This window comes from Aethalodelphis obliquidens, unplaced genomic scaffold (genome assembly GCF_003676395.1).
Source record: "Aethalodelphis obliquidens isolate GAN/ISIS:26980383/991018 unplaced genomic scaffold, ASM367639v1 scaffold31, whole genome shotgun sequence".
NCBI classification, from domain to species: Eukaryota; Metazoa; Chordata; class Mammalia; order Artiodactyla; family Delphinidae; genus Aethalodelphis; species Aethalodelphis obliquidens.
In genome coordinates this window covers 2,377,540-2,399,606 of record NW_020837975.1, presented here as the reverse complement: position 1 = coordinate 2,399,606, position 22,067 = coordinate 2,377,540, and the positions used below count along the sequence as shown (strand labels likewise).

The window sequence follows — 22,067 nt, the reverse complement described above, 5'->3', positions numbered from 1 at the left end:
CTGCTTTCTATACTTCTCTATGTGATTAATCTTCTTAAGGTAAGCTTTCATGATCTTATTCCCATCTTAGTATTTATTGATTCCCTTTTGCCTACAGAATAAAATCTAGGCTTTTAAGCTTAGCATTCAAGGCTTGGTCTGCCGTGGAGTCAGTATGGATGGAAAGAAAAGATGAAGGAGAACCAGGTTTGATGTGTGACTGTAGGAGTCAGAAGTACAGCCTAGCTCCTAGTCAGAGATACCCATCCCATCTGAAAAGCATTGGCTTACAGTATCTGACCTTGTAGCACTATTCCTGTGTTAATAATCCTCTCCCCAAGGAATCAACACAGTCCTAATACCCTACCTTGGCCGAGTCTCTTTTAGGTCTTGTCATCATTTCTTAGTCTTGTGCTATGAATATTTTCATCTGCATTTGTTTTGATTATTTTCTACCACCCATAAGGCTTCCTCTTCAGAAGAGTTCTTGCCAATAAATCCCAGCATCGACAAAAAGGATTGTTTTAAATGCTAATTTAGTTTGAATAACTCTCCATGACTTGTTAATTTGTTCATTTTTTCCTAGGAAGGACCATTGAGACCTGTTCTGGAATACATTGATCTGGTCAGCAGTGATGATGAAGAGCCTAGCACCTCTCAGAGTGAGGTAAGTATATTACATTTGACTTGCATTTCTTCACTTCTGGCATTTAAGAAGCATTCTCTAAAGAGAGTCATCAAATCAGCGATGGCTGTGTTTAAGTGCTATTGTACTTTAGAGAACGGCCTGTTTCTGTTAGAATGGCCCTGAAAGGTAGTCCAGGGAGTCCTCTGCCCAGAATATCTCCTGCTTCCAGCTTTGTTCCTCTACTTTCAGCGAGGATTTGAAAGGATTATGTGACACAGGAAAGTTCTAAGCCTTGGAGGCCATATCTGATAAAAGGGAAATGGAATAAAACTGCAAGATTTTTGGCTCCCTTCTCCTTTCCTGTCTCTCCTCAGGTGCCCTGTAGAACTGGATCCTTTTCTTCCAGAACCATGTGGCCACAGAAAATTTGTTGTATCTTGGAAGAAAGGATATGTGAAGATCCTTTAGAAATGGAATATGGGGAAGGGTTGTGGATTATTCAGGCGTCATCCTTTTAACCTCCTCTTTCCCCCTCATATTTGGGGTTTTCTCTCTGACCTGTGATTTATTGGTTGTGGGTTTGACCTTTAAACTTATGCTTCCCCTACTCTGAGAACCAAAGTAGCTGAGCACTTTGTAGAAATCTTGTCTTTCATTTGTCTTAGCCCGAATTTCTGTTAATGGGCTCTTTTCTTGATTCATTAGAGAACTGGCTGTGTGTTCAAGGCGGCCAGAAAGCTACTTGCTGTATGATATAAAGTATTGGGACTTGAACTTGCAATCAAAATACCTAGGTTTTAGTGTCAGCTTTACTTCTTATTAAGTCTGTGAATTTGGATAAGTAGCTTTTTAACCTTAGTTTCTTTACCACATAAGAATAATACCTACCTCACAGGGTTGTTGTGAGGATGAAATGAGGTAACAAAGCTCCTTGAAAACTACAAACCGTAGAGTAGAACTGTGCAACTGGAAAATTTTGTTCATGGAGAGTGAATGAGAATTTTTAAAGGGATTTAAAAGTGACTCTGCAGTGCAGGACTTCTAGAAATGTTTTTTCTTCTCAGTGGAACTTTTCCCAAGTTCTCTTTGCCATTATTAACTTCTACTTGTTGCCTTACATATGTTGAATGGGATTTTTTTTTTAATTGTTTTCACCAATAGTCTTGCTGCCTCTTCTTATTCTAGCATGGGAACAAGCAGCAGGCTAGGATGGCACCCCTTGACCTGGGCTTGTTTTTACTCTTTTTCATAGACACAGTGCCAGGTTAATGCCAGTAGTTGGTTTGGGGCCTTTGGGGTAGTGAAATTTGTGGATTTGACTTCTGTGGTCCCCTTGCTGACCTGAAGTGGATTGTATATTGTTAATTATAATAATTTAAAAAATTGAGTTCTACTTACTGGACATGCATCTCTGCACTTGAAAGTTAACATATTAAAAGCATATTTTTTTTCTTCCTTGGTTTTCTTGTTCATGTGGATAACCCAGAGAATGCCTGAGTCTAAGGTGCCATCCTCTGAGAGTCATCGCCCAGAAATGTGCTCTAGCTGCAGTGTTCCTCTTCCCAGTGGAGACAGCAGCTCCTCCTCTGGGAGCTGTACCAGCAGTCCACACAGGATAGTTTCTCAACCTTCTTCTGTTGAGAACCCATTGGAGAACCAGAAAAGTGATCAAAGTAATTCAGTTATTAAGATCTCTGAGACAGAGACGCTTAAGCCATCACAAAATTGCCAGATTCTGCCTTCATCTCCACTTCTGGTCCCCCAAGAATCTTTGGCCTCTTCAGAGGTCAAGGAGGATTTACCTGTAGAGTCTTCTGCTTCACAGCATGGACAGGATGCCATCCTCTATCTCCAGACACAAGTGGCTGAGATGTCCCGAGTGATACGTGATCTGCAGTCCAGGAGCTGTTTTCGATTTCATCATTCTAGGCCAAGTAAGAATTCCTCGGTTCCTTGGGACATCTCTACCTCCAAGGAAGAACATTTATCCACAGTGGAAGAAGAAGCTGACTGCAAATCCCCCTCAGCTGATGACAAAGGGCAGCCAGGTGACCCTAGTCAGTCTAGTTTCACAGGGCTTTTGAAAAGAATGGAACAAAGAGGTATTATCAAGAGAGTCACGTTACAGTCCGAAGCAGAACCATGTGAAGGGAAACCTGATTGTGTGACTTCTAAGAAACGTTTGGTCCCTCCACTGCATCCTCTTCTGAGAATCGCCACCACTGAGGTTTTTAAAGACCCTGCTGATTGCCATCCTTCCTCCTTCATGGGACACAGGGTATATCCTGTGGCCAAGGATACCTCTCCTTTCCAACCAAATCCACCGGCCGGGGGCCCCATCGTAGAAGCATTAGAGCACAGCAAGAGAGGAAGCACAACATCACCTCTGGATTCTACCTCGAAAGAAATGGAGGTCATGGGTTGTAGATTCTACCATGCTGCTTCCATTGCAGCCCGAGCTGCTAGCTACATGGCCTATATGACTCAGTATCAGCGTAAACTCTGGGAAGACATGGAGGATCTGGTCCATGACCCAGAGTTTGATCGTGGAAAAGCAAGATGTATAATATCTGATGGTATGGATGCGGGCCTTTGGCAGCTTTGTACTACTAGGGATATAATGGACTCTGTGGTCAGAGTTATGGCAATGGCAATAGACTACAGAAGGCAGGCTTGGCTTCGACTCACATCTCTCACTAAGAAAACCCAAGAGAAGATCTCACACTTGCCCTTTGACGGTACTTCCCTCTTTGGACAAGATGTGAATGCTGTAGTTGCCGAAGAAAACAGTATAAAGGAAAATGACTATAAAGACCACAGCAAATACTATAACCAACATCGATACTTCTATAGTCATGACCAGAAAGCACATTATCACAGTAGAGGATACTCCAGAGGGGATTGGTACAAACCCCGAAACCACCCCTATAGATACAGGAAAAAGGGAGAATCTCCAGAACGCCATGGGTACAAGAATTAGTAACCCATTCACGTTCAGCAGTGCACCTGTCCAAGATGCTGACTGTGCTACTTGCTCCTCCCATCCACACAGGATCTACAGGTAGGAGGGCACCTCAGAATCTGAACGCATGGCTGGAATGATCACAGCTGACATTTGAATTCTAGACTTTTAGAATGAAGTAAATAATAAAGAGACTCATGCTTTCTTGGCCAAGTGAGTGGTAGAGACGTTCAGTAGGGTTGAACAAAGGTTTACCTGTTATTTCTAGTCCAAAATAAGTCTAGAGGAGGGTACTCAGGAATCTGAATCCTCTTATGATTAAGGAAAAACATAAATATTTCTTCCCCCTCAGGAAAATCTCACTGGTAAACTGAGGACTAGGAGATTTTGGATCTGGAAATAACCTACTACTAGATCTCTAACACCAGAGGCAGATCCTTCGTTTTTAGGTCATCAGTGCTTCCTTGTTTAGGCTTCCGTTTGTCAGATCTTCACAAAACGACAAATCTGTTATAATCTCTTTATGTCAGGGTGATCAGCTCACCAAGTGTCCATACTACTGTCAAGCTCTGTGAGACTTCAGAATCAGCCTTGAAGCTGTATATCAAGAACTAAAATTCAAATCAAAATTTGCAAAATCCAGTTTGCTTCCAGTGGGGTGGCTAGATGTCCCAGGTCTACTGTGGACACCAGCTGGAAGAAGACTTTCCTACCTGTGACATCTCTGTAGAAACTTTCACAGTAACTGTCTTCACCACCCAAAGCTACACAGAGAATTCTCTGCAGTTGTCACTCCTAAGTCTGTCAAGCTCTCATATATCACAAGCTGTGAGACCTGGTCATGGTGTTCTCACAGGATAATCTGGGCCTTTCACCAAGATGACCTTGACTCCCTTCTAAACTCTTGAGCTCCGTAATTCATCACGCTCTAAATACAAAAAAGATAATGCACATTAGTGCCCTGGAAATCAAGGATGTTACACCATCCAGGCATGCAACTCTGAACTCTTGAAAGAGCAAGAATTCCAAACATGCCTGACAATCTGGTCCTCTGATTGTAATAAAGAGGGATGCCATCAGTCTAGATTTTACTGAGAAATCCTTCAGATTCAGAGCGTAACTGTGGATGTAGTAGAGAGAACATCTCATGCACTTCTCTTTCTGGATGTCCATTAATGGTTTCTCAAGACTTCAGTGGTGTGTTCTTGGTTTACTGGTCCCTTAATCTAGTCAGACTCTTACCATGAGAGACGACTTATCTTTTCGTTCTCAGTTCTTCGCATTATGATTTCTCCGTCAGACTGGAACTGGCAGCAGATACCTCAGTTACATGTCCTACAGTATCTGTCTCGAGGCAGTGGCTGTGCAGTGCCCAGCCCTTAGACCCTTGTCTTCACATCATGACTTCAGTGTTGGAGAAACTGCCAAATTGGAGGGGTCTGAATACATCATCTAGAATTATTTGCTTGGCCAAATAGAAAAAAATATTATCAGTAGACTCATAATTTTGTAATTTCTTGGTTTGTCGAACATCTGCATTATTATTATTTTTTCATCTGCTTGACCGTAGTATTTTGGGTCTACTGTTAGTGGACCATGACACTGTTTTCAGGTTTATATGGTTTCTGTTTCTTGCCATGCTTCCTGCAGACTGGTGACTGATGCTTTCCCTGGTGCCCCACTTTTTGATAGTTTATTGGAAGCCCATTCCCCCTCCTCATCATAACCATATTCAGCACCCTTTTTGTTTACTTTTCTTCCTCTCCCTGTTTGTGCTGTAGAGGTTGAAGATGCAAATATCCCTACTTGGAAGAAGTTATTTTATTTTGTCAGATAGTTTCAGGGTACTGTATTGATTCTGTTTGTCCTATTTGTAGATGAAGCTTAAGCTGCAGTCTTGATAGAGTCTCCTCTTGGCACATTTGGTCAAGTCATATCTAGAGTTAACATTTACCTTTAATTTTTCTATACTTTTCACAAAGTTTTACTTCTGTTTTAGGTCCATGCCAGTGCTCTAAAAATTCTTTCAAATTGAACACTAGAAGAGCACTGATACTGTCTAAAAAGAAACAAGGGCCTAAGAAGTCATACGAAGATTTTTATAGTTCACGACGTGTACTCTACCAGTTCAGCAGTCTCATGTGCCCTTGCTGTAGCACCGTAGTTTTCTTCTGTGAAAGGACTAGTCGTGGGAAACTTGCTGGAGAGAGAGATCTTGACACTTTTCTGTACGGCTGCACATAGATGTTCCCAGTTGTCTGAGGCTACTTCGCACTGCTCCCACTTTTCCATTTCTCCCCGTCCCTTCCCTGAATTGCATACTGTGTCACCAACTTGATGATTTTTGAGATACTCTTATTTTCCAAAATTCAAACCAAAATTATGTTGCTTGAAGACCTAGTTCTCTGAAACTGCTCTGGCATTTCTACCTAACCTGCTCTTTTTAATTTTTTTATATTTAATTGTGCTTAAAAAAAGACAAAACATAAAATTTACCATCATAACCATTTTTAAGTGTATAGTGGAGTAGTGTTAACTGTTCTCAATGTTTGTAGAGCAGCATTGCTGCTATCTTCATTTTGTGTTATGTTGCTCCGTAGCAACAAGTAGCATTGCTTTGCCACTCTCTGATTGATATGCCCAAGCATCTCCAGAGATCTTTCCTGAAAATAAAAAGGTATTGAGATATCATGGAACTGGTGGTCAGGTGGCTAACTTCTGAAGGGGTTCGGCATTTGCGTGGGGATGGGGCAGAACACCGAAGTGTGGGAGCAGGTTTAGCTGTAGATTGGGTGCTTGACTGCAGAAGAAACAATATTCTTAACCTGTTTTTTAAGATTAGTTTAAAGTCTTTCTCTGGCATACTTGAATGATGATGGTGTTATAAAACTAAAAACAGGGATTTGGTGTAGGGAAACAGCCCTAATAGACAACCATAGTAGTGTATGGAATTCATAATTAGATAACAAGTTTTCACATCATGTCTGCCATTTGCAGAGCCTTCAACAAGATTCTCCATCAGGCCAGCCTCTGATGTTTGAACAGCTCTAGGTCTTCTAGGAGGCCTAGCAGTCATCGCAAGTTGAGTGATTTGGTGTTCTTGAAAGGGATGCGTCTAATGATCCTTTTTCTTTAAAATGTTATAGTTTGACTAGACATAAAATGTATGTGGAAATGATATGATTTCTCATGGTTACTGTGTGTACACAGAAATGCTGTTTCTATTCATTGTTATATGAAGTGCCTTTTTAAATTTCACACTATTGTTTAAAACTTAACATTTTAATGTGTTGCATATGTTGCTGGTGATATTTATGTAAATTCTGTACAGTGATTTTTTTATCTTGTAGTTTATTCGTCTTCTGTACAATTGCACTATCTAAATGTACTCTCCTTCTGAATGTTACTTTGTTTTCATTACAGCACTATTGATCCATTTCAGAAGGTTATAGAGTATGTCCCTCCCCCTTTATTTAAATAACTTCACAGTAGTTATTTTAGTTTTTAGTGATTGGCTCAGTTTTCTGGGCATTGAGGCAGCTTTGTTTTCTATATCTAGGTTCTAGGTTTCTGATTGAACCATTTGTCTCATGTCTAACCTTGTTCTTAGCCATGGTAACACAACTTCAATTTGATAAGTGGGTGTGTTTACTCGGTAATACGTAACAAGGACATTAGGAAAATGAGTACATTTGTTGACACTTTATCTTTTTTTTTAAGACTGTGTGACAGCTTATCAGTGTAATTGCATTTAAACATTATTGTTATTATTATTATTATTTACTGTGTGGCAGCTTCTTTATCAGTATAATTCCATTTATTTACCTAGCCCTCAAAATGTCATTTTGAGGGGAGCATAAACTCAGGCTCCTTGGGTACTGTTTAGTATATTACATTACTATTATACTAATAATTTACTGAATGATACCTAAGTGACCTGATTGATAATGTCCTTAAGGCCTGCTCCATCCAGGATAACCTCTCAGGTACCGTGAACAAGGAGGTTGGAATCGACGCAATCCAGAATCCCTTCTAGCTGTAAACTTGGATACAGAGTTAAATGACATGGATGAACAGAGTTAAATGCCACATTCAGTATTCTTGAGGACATACTTTATTGGGATTCTGGTAAAGGTTAGAAATTATGGATTAGATCTTTGTAGAAATAAAGACTGCAATAACTGAAAACTTTTTTTTATTTTTTTTTAATGTGAGGCATGTTTTGCCCAGACTTGCACTGTTCAGGTTCCATTGTCTTTTGAAATTTACCGTTCTTACTTAGTGGCTAGTCCAGTAATTGACTGTCAGATCTGTATGCATCTCCTTCTTGTCATTTAGTTGGCTGGACCTATTCTATATAGTTTTTCATTAGTGTTTACCCCAATCAGGTCTTCATTTTTCACTTAAGAAAATAAACAGGTGGAAGTCGTCAGTAAGCTGATGATGACTGCATTGAATGCAAATCTTTCAGTTATTTATCCAGATATAACAAGTTTTGTAAGCCATTAAAATATGTTATGGAATGTCTTTTCCTGGATGAATGATGAGAATATTGTTTTATTAAATCTTTTTTTCTTGTATTGATTAGTGGGATGATATCTTTGTACTACTTTGTCTTTTCATTTGCTTGACTTTATAAGAATGAAACCTTTTTTATAGTAGTGTTTGGTACCATTGAGATACTACTCAAAATTAGGTTTGCTTCCCGTGGATATATCTGGAAGTGATCACAGGCCAACCATGTCCTTTTGTTGTTAGCATCTCAGTTATTTCATTCTTTGTATTGGGTCTTTTCTTCCCCTTTATGTAAAACCCCTTTCTAAAAGGATGTCTGATCTTCCTTAATCTCTTTGATGGAGATTATATTTTTTATTCTACCAGTCTATACTAGCCAGGATTTTGATGTGGCTTTTTATGTTTAAATACAATGCCTTCAGCATTATTGTAAGAGATTTTCTAGTTTTCTCTTAAAAATTTCCTTTTTAAAAAAAAATAGCCAGTCCGGTCTAACAGTATTTGGCTATTGAACTTTCATCAGTTTTTAATGCCTTCTTGTTTACTGGTGGTAGTATTTTCTCATTTCTGTATAGTCTTTGTGCAAATGTATTATTACATGTAGTTTGTGGTCAATTGCATTTTTTTCTCTCTAATAAAAATTTTAAGTTCATCATCATGAATTTATAGTACAGCCCTGACATACACTGTATCTTTAACATTAATCAGGTTTTTTTCTAGGGCATAAAAACTTTACTGGTTTTGTTGAGGTAACTGTCTATTTCAAATGGTCTGTTGGATTTTCTGATGCCTTGTCAATTCAATAAAACTTCTCAGGTTGTCTGTAGTTTCTTTTAGGACTTCGGAGATCTCTCAAGTTGTATTGCGTTTTCTAATATTCCTGAGTAGTGTATTCCTTGGTAGAAGTGAAAGCAGATCCTTTATATCTGGTAATATTAAAAGAAATTCTTTGACCTTAAATGGTTCAAATGTTATCTTGTGGGTTCTGTTAGTAGTCCCTTTGTAAGACTAACTTTCATATGCTTTTTTTTCCCCATGAGCTATCCTGTGCTTTCTGTTTTCTTTCATTACCCATAAAAGTGGCTGTATCACAGCATTCAATTTTAAGGGCTACAGTTAGACCTCTTGTTAACTCCTGGTTTTATGTTATGGCTGTGTTTCACATTGCCTTGACTTACAGTGTAGTGATGTGCTAAATAATTATGTTTGTGGTCCTTCTATCTATACTGCTTTTATTTAGTGAGGCAACAGTGATGTGGATGATAGGGGAAAAAGATATTTTCCAAGTCACTAAACATAGTTTAAAATTTTCAGTTCCATTTTAAAAAACATTTAATTACATTAAACTTTCTGCTTTTAGGTGTGCAGCCCATTCCTTTCTGCCTTAGGGAGAACAATTGTAATTAGTTTCATTTAGATTCTTAACACAGGTTCGAATGCGTGTTGGCCTTTGCCTAATGGTTTATAACAGCTCCTGTTTTCTTTTGCTTTTGACAGAAATATATTTTGACAGATGTTGGAAGCTCTTTGATAGTATTGGGTCTAATTGGCATCTTCCTACCTGGGAAGGATTAGAGGAGAGAGCCTCTATTGATAGAACGTATACGTACCAGGCTGTCTGTTGGTTGCAAGGGACTCTTGAGGCAGAAATGCACTCTTATTTTGCAGATAAGGAAATGGAACTTATATTAAACAATTTGCTCAAGTGGTGAGCTTTGAATATACACTGTTCCTCCAAGTTTCAATTCAATGTGTACTCAGTGGCCTTCTTTTGTCTTTCAAGACGCCACTCAAATCTTAACCTCTCTGAGAAGGTAATTTGTCAAATAACTACCCTTCCCTGGATTTTGTGTTTATGGCCGTACTCTTATCCCTTATTACTTGATGTCTTTATTAACTAATTCCTGGTTATTTCACTTGTCCAATCAGAAACCCTAACCTTCATTCTCACATTGAGTTTTCACTGTGCTGGACTGAGATGATTTCTGGATATGTTGTCGTTGGCTTCTGTTTCATGGATTTCTTATTTGTGTCCCATTCATTTTCAGCACTGATCATTTCAGTCATAGTTCTTGATGCTTGTGTTTTTCTTTGTTGTACCTCTTTTGTTCGTTATACGCTTTTTGTTTCAGATATACACTTAAATTTTTTTTTAACTGATGTCTTGAGGATAATGGCTTAATGAAAGGAAGGTAGAATGCTAAGCACATGGTATTTGAATTCCAGAGATCTTAATCTGAGTATTAACAAGTCACTTATTCTCTGAGACTAAGTTTTCCTACTCTCAAATGAGGTAGTAATGCCTGGAACTTGAAAGCCTGATACAAATTTCCTTTCTATAGTGGTTATGCTGTTTCTACCCACATTTGTAGATTTCTCATAACTGTGGGATGGTATTGGATATAAATACAAATATACCTTAAGATGTATTTAATAGTATATAATAGTTCATTTCATGTCATCATGTCATGTTCCCCTTGTTTACAGTTTTTTTTAAGGCTGAACCATTAAGCTACGTATAATACAAGCCCAACAATGGATTAAGTCATTGAAAGATGTATTTAAAATAAAATAGTCTCTTAAGTGCAAGCTAAGAAATGCTCATAATAAACAATAAGAAAAAAATTAAAAATAATGTAGAATGAAGAGCTAGAATGTATAGGTATGTGTATACAATTTTTGATGGATGGTATTTTGTCATTTTGTGTCTCTGATGGAAACAATCAGTACCTGCTATGTGCAAGCAGGCCCTGAGGAAGGTCTGTGGATACTGGGAGTTAATAAGAGATGGTATATTCTCTTGAGAAAGAAATACCAACACAGTGTAATTGTTCTATTTAGAGGAATGCCTATGATGAGGTTGGAACAAAAGAGAGGGCCATCTGAAGTGGTCCAGGAAAACTTTTCTTACCAGATGCTTGAGCTGTGGTTTGGAACGGGATTGGAACGGGATTGGGCTAGTGGAGAAACAGGAGCCAGACATTCAGGTGAAGGAATCAGTGTGTGCATGAGTGTGGGGAACATCGTGTATCTGGTTTTTCAGAATTGTAAGGAACAGCCACTATGGGCGCAATTGGAGGAGATCAGGTTGAAGAAAGGATAAATGTACATGAGAATGTATTGGTTCCTGCCTATTCCAAGTGTACTAAGATACGTAGCCATTACTTGTAAGGTCGTAGAAGTAGTCTGTCTAGAAGTTTCTTTGTCCACTATGGACATCTAGGCAGTTCCTTTTTTTCCTTGAACTGAGCCAAAGGAAAGCTCTCCATCAGTACACCTCTAGCCCCAGGGACGGCTCCAGCAGTGACAACAAACTGGGGCCCTGTGGGAGAACAGATTTGGTGATGAACAGGATGCTGCTGCTGAAGAGGGAGGGGCATTCCATCATGGTGGGCAGGTGCACACTGCAGGACCACCTGTGGGCCATGTTCCTCACTGCAGCTCAGTGTGGCTTGTTTCCCTGTGCATTGGCTTACAGATAATTTGAGCGTGGACTTGGAGAAGATGAAGGTATTTCTTTAAAAAATGTTGCTTTTTAGGAGATTGGAGATGTGTTGCACAGGGCCTGTGAACCTTGTGCCAGTGGCATCTCCAGCAGCACCTAGAGCACGTTTTGTCAACTTCCTTTTTGTTTTTTCTCTGCTTTGAGTTTCTTTCCTTGCTCTGGTTGCTACTTTCACCTTTTCTTATCTCTCTCCACAATTCTTTCTTTTCTTACTGTGCCAGAGGTAGAGCAGTGGCACTAAGGGTTGAAACATTGTAACTCCCTTTTGTTTTGTCACAGCTTCATTGTAGGAGATACTAAAAAATTCTCCTAAGTTCCAAGGTTGTTTTTTGAGGGGTTGGGGGGGGGGTCCTGTGTCTAAAGAGAATCAAAATCATTCTGCCTAGGAGGAGAATTTTACAAATATAGATATTGGTAATTAACCCAAAAGACATTGTAGGAAGAATCTTATTGAAGAGGTTTGGTGGTACGAACCTTCTTCACTGAGTAGTACTTTACAGAATGGTGTATATCTATATGTATGTTTTAAAATTTGTTCCTATAAGGCATATGTTCCATGTACTTTGTATTTGTAAACAGTAACCAGTTTGGGGGTGGGAAGGAGATTGCTTTGTACAAAAGGGTTGTTTCCTGGTTTTAAAGCTTTGCTGCTGGAGATGGTAAATAAATATTGTATAGCTTTGCTGGGTTTATCTCTTATGTTCTATCTGTATTTGAATATAAAATTCTTGAGAAAAATTGTTGCTTTTCAAAATGTTATTTGGGGTGTGGTTTCAGTTATAAGTTGGGTACAAGGAGATTCTGGTAAACAGAACTTATTCTGGGAGTGTAAACCTCTAAGACCAAACTAGAGACCCAAGCTTTGAAGGGATGGGCAATGAGAAATAGGCTTTGAAACTGGAGTTTGTATGAAGTAAAGCAGTTGTTTCAGGAATTCTGTTCAGCCTGTTGAACTGAAAATGGCTTGCCCTAATTCTTGATTAATACCTGTTTCTGTTATGTTTAGGCAATAATGTAATCCAGTCATTGCACTTCTAGATACAGAAAGAAACCTGGAGGGAAAAAGTTATATACAACATTATGTTCCTTTTAGAGACAAAATTTCCATTTGCGTTTATGAAGGATACATGTTAAACTTATATTTTTAAAAGGCAAAAAGTAGTGATTAAGCCAAATTCATTACATTTCCAAACAAAAGATTGAGATCCTCGAGACTTTTTGTCTTTATACAGTCTTGTTCATTAGTAATTAAAATTTTCTTAACAATTTTATAGCATATTCTAATGCAGAAATATTAGAAAATAGAGATTTAAAAAGGAAAAAGAAACCCTCTAGACAGAAATAACTACTGTTAACATTTTGATTTATAGCCTTCTAGATTTGGTTTCTTCTAAATATTTTTACAAAAAATGGGATCATTTTCACTTAAAAACAAATACAAATGATGTGGAAAAAAGACATTGAAATATATACGTTATAGCTTCATTGACAAGTGGGATTTTGTGCTGTGTCATTAATTTGCTTATTTAAAGATTTGGTATGCATTTATTTTATGGTTCACATAGCAGGTCACAGTTCCATAGCAATGTTAGAAATTTTAATAGTTTCCAGGAAATCTTTGTTAGCTCATTAAACTTGATTAGTATATGAAAGTATTAATTGCTTTGGTAAAATTTTTGCCTAAATAGTAGAATTTTCATTGGACATTATTCCTGATGATCTTTTATGAGCAAGATTGTGAGTCCATGGCCAGAACCGTTTTCACGTTCACTTGAACTGATTTCAAGTTTGAAGTGGTTATTTGTAGCAAAAAGAGAAAAATCAGGACAGTGCAACTAGTTTTCACAAGGTTGAGTTTATTCAATAATGAGACTACTGAGGGAAATTTTGAAGTATTAGCTCAAGTTTGTGTCTTCATTCTTATGAAATGAAAAGTCACAATGCTGACCATTGATATTAGTTCCTTTTTTAAAAATACCCTTACTTGACAAAATAAGGGAATTCTATATCAGGCTTTCCTTCCTCCCCTGTCCCCTCCCCAATTATAGAGACCCACTGAATCCCACTATTACAGATTAGATATCAGAAGAAAGCCCTCTTCCCTTCCCGCCCAGGTTATCTATTTCTGGACTTGGAATTTTTGCTGTGACTGCCAAGCTCCATTAAAAGATAAACATTGTCCTCTAAAACAGAAGAATTCTTGCTTATTTTCTCCTAAATATGCTTAGCTTTCATGGATATGTGCACTCAGATATAACCAGTATCCTTAATCTGCTGTCATTTCTAGGACACAACCCAAATTTGCTTTGTATATAAGAATTTCGTAGTGTCCAGGGGTGAGCATAGACAGGGTTGCAGGGAAAGGCCATATTAACCTGGCTTCTGAGGTTCTGGAACAGCTTTCCTTCCTGTACCCAGTGTGGCCCTCATTTTGTAACCTTCCAACTCCTGATCACCCACGGATTTTGGTATGTTGGACTATGTCATTGGAATCATACCTCTGCTTCCCATTTTTTAAAACCATCATTTTAGTTAAAAAAAATTTCATAGGGACTGAACTAGAATCTGCTCTTTAACCTTTTCTGGCTTTACAGCTTTCTCCTTAATTGTTAGGACCCCACAAACTTCCCCAATGGGAGCGGGTGGGTATGGAAGAAAAACTAACTCAGAGAAGTGATCTAAAATATTGGCAGATAGGGACTTCCCTGGTAGTCCAGTGGTTAAGACTCCACGCTACCACTGCAGGGGGTGCGGGTTTGATCTCTGGTCAGGGAACTAAGATCCTGCATGCCATGTGGCACGGCCAAAATAATTTATATATATGGGGGGGGGGGGAGAGAGACAGAGAGAGAGAGAGAGAGGCAAATAGAGACTCTCCCCTCCCCAATATATTTCTTAGGACTTTCCTTTCCTATGCTTCTCCCCCCAGATAACTGAGCAGATACACTTTCTTGCTGGTCATTTGCTATCATTGTGGACTCTTTAATATTACTCTTTAGTAGTATTTAATATAGAAGTTAATCCAGGGTAATCACAACAAGTGCTTCAAGAAGGATGACTGAAGATCTGTAGCTGCTAACATTCTAAATGAAACTGAGAGCCCATTATTCTTACCATTGGGAGCCAATTCCATTTCTAGTTTGAGAAGTTACATATCTGAAAGCCTGACCTCCCTTAGAAAAACTCCAAGGGCCTAAAAGCTTCTTTAGACTATAGGCTTTGGGGGAGATTGGCAAATATAGCCTAAGAAGAGTCCTGGAATTTTGTGATTTCACATTAAATTACAATTCAGCATTGTGGCACTAAGGGAATGGTGGAAATTCGCAAACTGAAAGATACATTGGCCCCTTTTCATCTTAGTTCTACAGGAAACATTTAAGACATTTTCATGTAGCCTGAAATCAGTTCACTTTCTGCCCATATTCTGACAGTACTGTAGCTTTGGTTCTGCAGTTGGGTGAGTAACAAGGTGGCCTGCAGTAAGTTTTTCCCCCATGTTCTGATCAGTTAAAACCTATTTCTGAACATATTGATTCTTTGAATTACCAGTTAAACTTCTGTGCAAAATAAGGCCTTCTGTGACCTAATGGGTTAAATCGCTAACATGCATTTTAATATCAATGATCCCTCTGTTTTTCCAATGCCGATATGTTCTTCCAGAACCACAGAAGAATATAATTCAGTGAGATCTGAGGCCAGCCCTCATTTTGGATCACTAACAATGGAAATCCCAGGGACTTGGCTTTCTGGAGAGAGTGAGTGTTCATAGATAACCTATTACTCATGCCTGGCTTTAACCAGCAACCTTGATTCCCAAACCCAAGTCTGTGATGGAAAAATATCAAATGAATATCACCCTGCTGCACATGCTTAATTTCTTTCCTCTTTAACACATTCTTGCTTAAAGTACTTCCATTTTGTCATTTTTAAATGGCAAAGATTTCAAAGCTGAAGTTCTTCCTTTCTCTAGCTACCATTTCTTTTCATCTACTCACAACAGATTGTCTCTCAGATCTGCTTTTCTGCTTTCAGTGTAGGTAGCCAGAGTTCTTTTTTTTCTTTTTTTTCCTGGAAACTAACCCACCTTAGAGGGGAAGGAGAAGGAGACCAAACACAATTCTGAATGCCTTTTGTTTTCAGAAAGCATCAGGGCCATAAGGTCTTTTGAGCCCTTCAAAGTCATGAAAGTTAACAAACAGATCAGCAGAATTAATTAGAAATAACATAAGTAATCCTGTTTTGACATAACCATATAGTTAAATAAAAGACAACAGGCTACTGATAGCTAAATATAAGAAAAATAATTTTAACAATAATACCAACAGGTTATACTTACTTGACCTTTAAAAGGTAAAGTTCTAGGGCTAGAGATTAATTTTAGAATGAAGTTGAAGAGATCCAAACAAAAGTTTAAATGTTGATTAAAGGGCTAAATAATTTATCTTCCTAGCATATGTATATAGCTTGAAGGGGGTAAAGTTTTAGGAGCATACTTATATTTTCACTAGTGGATTACTAAAAATTTTTCCTGTAGGATATATAATTGCTGTATTTCTGGCATTAGTTTTCATTTAGCTTTGCATCCAGAGTTTATAATTTACAGTGTAAATCAGAGGATCATTACTTGTGCTTTAATGTAAACCTTAAGAAGAATAAATATTATGTAAAGTTTTCCTGAATGAGTATAACTTGGGAAGTAATTCAAAATGGTTATTTTGTCGTGGTTTGGGAAAACGTAAAATGATAGTGGAACCATCAATTCAAGGTAACTCTTCCTGGATTAGGATTACCTTAATTACGTTAATTAACCTTAATCAACCCAAAACATGGCCTTCTTCCTGTCTCCAGAATATTCACATTGTTGTGACACAACAACATATTTTGTCAGTAAATCCTAATTTGCACCTTGTCTACCTCATGTGTTAACATGACCTTGGTTTACCTGACCTTCCAAGCATGACTTTTGCTAGCGTTTAAAACTTAAATAAAATGTCATCTCTGTCAGGAAAACTAACACACTATTGGTCCATGTTTAAATACTGTTAACTTCCTTAAATTAAAAATTCTTTTAGGGCTTCCCTGGTGGCGCAGTGGTTGAGAGTCCACCTGCCGATGCAGGGGACATGGGTTCGTGCCCCGGTCTGGGAAGATCCCACATGCCGCGGAGCGGCTAGGCCCGTGAGCCATGGCCGCTGAGCCTGCGCATCCGGAGCCTGTGCTCCGCTACATTTTCTTCTCAAGGTAGTACCCACATTTTAAAGAGATTAATTTTTTATCTTCCCAAAGAGTAAATTTCATTTGCTTTTAAGACAGAGATAAACTTATCTCAGGATCAGAGCTCAGATAAATAAATTTTTATGACTATCATTTTTAGTAAGCTGCATTGTCCTATGACTTGTAAAAGGACATTTTGAAGTTGGTAAGATGCCACCTGCTACCTGGTGCAGTGGTATAGGCTGGCCAAGTGGTCAGAAAGTTAGTTTGGGACTACTTCTACCCAAAGTGATCCTGTGAACATTCTTTACTGCAATGATGTAGCCTTGTACTAAAAATACCACCTCGGCCTTGTTACATATGCTCACTTCAGTGGAACTTCTGTGTACTTGGAAAATCACACCTGCTGTTTGATTTGGTTGATGCAACTATGTCCCAATTTAGATAAAATTTGGGTTGTACATATATGATTGATCTGCCTAAAAAGGGATATTTTCGTTAGTAACCCAATCTTTCTGGTAGAATAACATTAAAAAAATTTATTTATATTTATTTAATATTTATTTATTTATTTATTTATGCATGCTGTGCCAGGTCTTAGTTGTGACATGCGGGATCTTCGTTATGGCATGCAGACTCTTAGTTGCCGCACGTGGGATCTAGTTCCCCGACCAGGGATCAAACCCTGGGCCCCTGCATTGAAAGCGTGGAGTCTTACCCACTAGACCACCAGGGAAGTCCCTAGAAAAACATTTTTTTTTTAATAGAAGCCCATATGATTTAAATTTATTTATTTATTTATTTATTTATTTATGGCTGTGTTGGGTCTTAGTTTCTGTGCGAGGGCTTTCTCTAGTTGTGGCAAGCGGGGGCCACTCTTCATTGCGGTGCGCGGGCCTCTCACTATCGCGGCCTCTCTTGTTGCGGAGCACAGGCTCCAGACGCGCAGGCTCAGTAATTGTGCCTCACGGGCCCAGTTGCTCCGTGGCATGTGGGATCTTCCCAGACCAGGGCTTGAACCCGTGTCCCCTGCATTGGCAGGCAGATTCTCAACCACTGTGCCACCAGGGAAGCCCTAGAAAAACATTTTTAATAGAGTTTATGTTTTAGAAAAGTTTTAGGTTCACAGCAAAAAAAAAAAAAAAAGAGGAAGAGATCTCCCATATACCTCCCCACCCCTCAATAAAGCTTCCCCCATTATCAACTTCCCCCAACATAGTAGTACATTTGGAATAATCAGTGAGCCTATGGTGACACGTTATTACCCAAAGTCTGTAGTTTGCATTCGGGTTCACTCTTGGTGCTGTACATTCTATGGGTTTGGACAAATGTAATAAGGTATCTACCTTTATAGTGTCATATAGAATAGATTTCCTACCCTAGAAATCCTCTGTACCCTGCCAATTCATCCCTCCCTCTCCCCTAACCCCTGGCAACCACTGATCTTTTTTTTACTGTCACCATAGTTTTGCCTTTTCCAGGATGCCATATAGTTGGAACCATACAGTAAATAACCTTTTCAGATTGGCTACTTTCATCTAGTAATATGTATTTAGGTATTCCTCCATGTCTTTTCATGGCTTGGTAGCTCATTTCTTTTTAGCACTGAATAATATTCCATCATCTGGATGTATACAGTTTATCCATTAACCTACTAAAGGTGCTTTGTTGCTTATGAATAAAGCTGTTACAAATAAAGTTTATGAATAAAGCTGTTATAAATATCTCATAACACAGGTTACTTCACTCCTAACTACTGTGTGGTTTATTTGCATGTTGTTTTTCTTAGGAAGAGCATTTCTTCTGCAAAGAAAGAGGGTTTTATTTCTTCCTTGATTTGTGGTTTGGTGTCTGACATTAATTTGGGGAAATTATTGGTCGTTATTGCGTCAAATAGTTCCTCTGTTCCTTTCTCTCTTTCTTCCCCTGGTATTCCCATTATGCATACATCTTTTGTAACAGTTTTTGGATATTCTGGGTTTTTTTTTTTTTTCAGTCTTTTTTCTCTTTGTCTTCCAGTTTTGGAAGTTTCTGTTGACATATTCTCAGGCACGCAGATTCTTTCCTTGGTGGTGTGCAGTCTGCTGGTGAGCCATGAAAGGCACTGTTCATTTCTGTTGTGGTGTTTTTGATCTCTGATTTCTTTCTGGTTCTCAGGATTTCCATCTCTCTTACATTACACATCTGTTCTTACAGGTTGTCTATTTTTTCCATCAGTGCCCTCAGCATAGTGATCATGGTGGTTTTAAATTCCTGGTCTGATAATTCCAACATCTTTGCCAGGTCTACCATTCTTTGCTCACTCTGACTCTTCAAACTGTGTTTTTTGCCCTTTGGTATCCTTGTAATTTTCTTGTTGAAAGTTGGGCATGCTGTCGTGGGTCAAGGGAACTTTGGTAAACAGGCCTTTAGTGATGAGTGGTAAGGCTGGGGGAGTGGTGGTGCTCTGTGTGCCTGGTCTCAGCCTTGGAGAGCCTGTGCGCCTGGACTGGGAACCCGGTGGTGCTTCTCAGGCCTTCCCCTCACCTGGGAGGGTGGCTGCAGTGGCCTGAAATGGCCTAATTCCCGTCTCCCAGGTCGGTCAGGCTCTCTTGAAGTAGTTTCTCTTGAGACCAGGCATCGTTAAGGACAGAACACTCTGACATATTTTGAAATGCTTACTTTTCTTCTCCCCCTGCTGGAAACAAGGTGGGATTTTTCTCCAGTCGTCACTGTGAGAACCTGGTAGAGCTTTTGAAGGTAAACTCACAAAAAGAGTAAGGTCCCCTTCCTTGACTGGGTCCCCCTGGAGTTTAAGTCTTGTTAATACTTGACAACACTGAGCTTCCAGCACTTGGTCAGTTACAGTTCAGGTTTTCCTCCCCAGCACTGGTCCTGCTGAGGTTTCCACCCTGGGTTTCTGCTCCACTCAGTTGTGATTCTCTGTATCTGCCCCTCTGTCTCTCCCATTTTTGCATCAGTCACTTACACTGTGACCTCACTTCTATGGTGGATCTAAGAGAGGCTGTTAATTTTACAGTTTGTTTCAAGCTTTTAACTTGTTAGGATGGAGTGGTGACTTCTAAGTTCATTCTTTACATGTTGAGCCAGAGAACAGAAGTTAGAGGTATTCTTTTTAATCAATAATTTTTCTTACATAAATACTGTCTAGGAATTGCTGAAAAGCCAGAACCAAGGGGGTTGGTGCTATTAGACTTTTAGGGGGTGGACCAATGGCTTGGCATTACCTTATGGGCTCAGAGCAAAGCAATGCCAAACTTTTCAATATCCAGATGATCATAAAGTAAATAAGGATGATTAATAGGTTATGTAACTTTTTGAAAAACAAAGATGCTGGTGGGTGACTGGCTGTCCTACAAAATACCACAATTTTAAAACATAAACAAAACAGGTTCTTAGAAATTTGATAATGATAAAAGTAATTAGTTCCTTAATCAACAAGGACCCATTGTATAGCACAGGGAACTGTACTCAGTATACTGTAATAACCTGTGGGGGAAAATAATCTGAAAAAGAATGGATATATGTATCAATATAAATGAACCACTTTGTTGTACACCTGAAACTAACACAACATTGTAAATCAACTATACTCTAATATAAAATAAAAATTAAAAAAGTAAATAGTTCTTCTTTTTGAATTTTATTTTATTTATTTTTTTATACAGCAGGTTCTTATTAGTTATCCATTTTATACATATTAGTGTATATATGTCAGTCCCAATCTCCCAATTCATCACACCCCCCCAGCCTCTTTCCCCCATTGGTGTCCATACTTCTTTAGTACAGTAACTCTTTGGTAAGTGGATCTGTGTTATTCCAAAGCTAATTTTGTTAACTAGAAGGAATGAAACTTGTTTTTTCAATTATAGGATAACGTTAAGCGTAAAGACCATATTGACCATCAGAAGGATAAAGTCGCCTTGACTCTGGCTCGTCTAGCCCGCCATGTTGAAGTGGAGAAACAGCAGAAAGAAGAGAAGAATAGAGCATTCAGGGTATGTGGCTGTTTTAACTGATATTTTACCAGATTATAGAGTTGTTTATAAGAAAGTTAAAGAGGTTCTTGTATAATCAAAAAATGTATAATTGGATCCAAGTTCAGCATGAAGTCTGCATAGCTCACTGAGTTAGTAGTAGTTCATGACGGCCTTTTACATTTGTTTTTGTTTGTTGGATTCTGCTCATATATGTATACAGACAAAAAAAGAAAAAATAGAATTAAGTGGACTTTATTTTTGGGAATTAAAAATCATGGGATTCCTTAAGCTGGTGAGCAGTTAAGGGTTTCTAGTTACTTTATCACAGTTTATCAGGGCTTCTGTAGATAGAAGCTGTTGAAAGGTTATTTTCTACTAAGTACAGCCAGACCAGTTTCACTTCAGCCTCTCCCTTCAGATTATTGAATTAGTGTGGTAGAAGAGCTACTACGTGGAAAATGAAACCTAATTTAGACTCTTGCATGATATAAACGTTTTAAAACCTTGACTTGCTTTATTTATTTTTTTTAAGATTTTTTTTTTTGATGTGGACCATTTTTAAAGTCTTTACTGAATTTGTTATAATATTTCTTCCGTTTTATGTTTTGGTTTTTTGGCCGCGAGGCATGTAGGATCTTAGCTCCTCAATCAGGGATTGAACCCGCACCCCTTGCATTGGAAGGCGAAGTCTTAAACCACTGGACTGCCAGGGAAGTCCCTTGACTTGCTTTAGAAGGCACCAAATGAAATTACCTTAAAGAACTTCCCCAATATTGCCAAATGTCTGTTAGGAGTAGAATGTTGGCAAGTTGGGTAAAAAAAAATCCTACTGGGAGTTTAAAAATGGAAGTAGAAATCATGGCATAATTTTACCTTGTATGTTTTTGATTCCTTGTTCCATTGCTTATTATAAAGGAATTTATATATTTCTGTTGCCTCTATTTTAGTATCTCCTAATCTAATGTAGAATACATTAGTCTTCTTTAAATTTAGAAGTAGCTTTGTTTGGGGACTTTAACTTTATAATGTAATACCAGTTAAATTAGAGCTTAGTATTCTAATTGTATGTTTAAAATGCTTAATACATTAGTGATACTTTTTTTTTCTATAAATTTATTTTATTTTTGGTTGCTTTGGGTCTTCGTTGCTGCACACGGGCTTTCTCTAGTTGTGGCGAGTGGGGTCTACTCTTTCGTTGCGGTGCGTGAGCTTCTCATTGCAGTGGCTTCTCTTGTTGCGGAACACAGGTTCTAGGCGCACAGGCTTCAGTAGTTGTGGCACACG

General features: G+C 38.5%; 1 protein-coding gene across 3 annotated transcripts in view; it reads left to right on the top strand.

Annotated features, from left to right (window-relative positions):
• The window catches only part of ZNF451 (zinc finger protein 451), an 84,367-nt gene that overhangs the window by 7,413 nt on the left and 54,887 nt on the right, over positions 1–22,067 (top strand). The window contains exons 3-5 of one of the 3 annotated variants that reach the window (XR_003437136.1): positions 566–646; positions 2,094–3,668; positions 20,676–20,802. Coding sequence is in view for 2 of the 3 variants with exons in the window: in XM_027126856.1 (XP_026982657.1) it covers positions 566–646; positions 2,094–3,587 (1,575 nt within the window). In the remaining variant the exon portion in view is untranslated. Of the gene's footprint in view, positions 1–565; positions 647–2,093; positions 4,553–20,675; positions 20,803–22,067 lie in introns of those variants that run through there. The other 2 variants (XM_027126855.1, XM_027126856.1) reach the window with 2 other exon arrangements.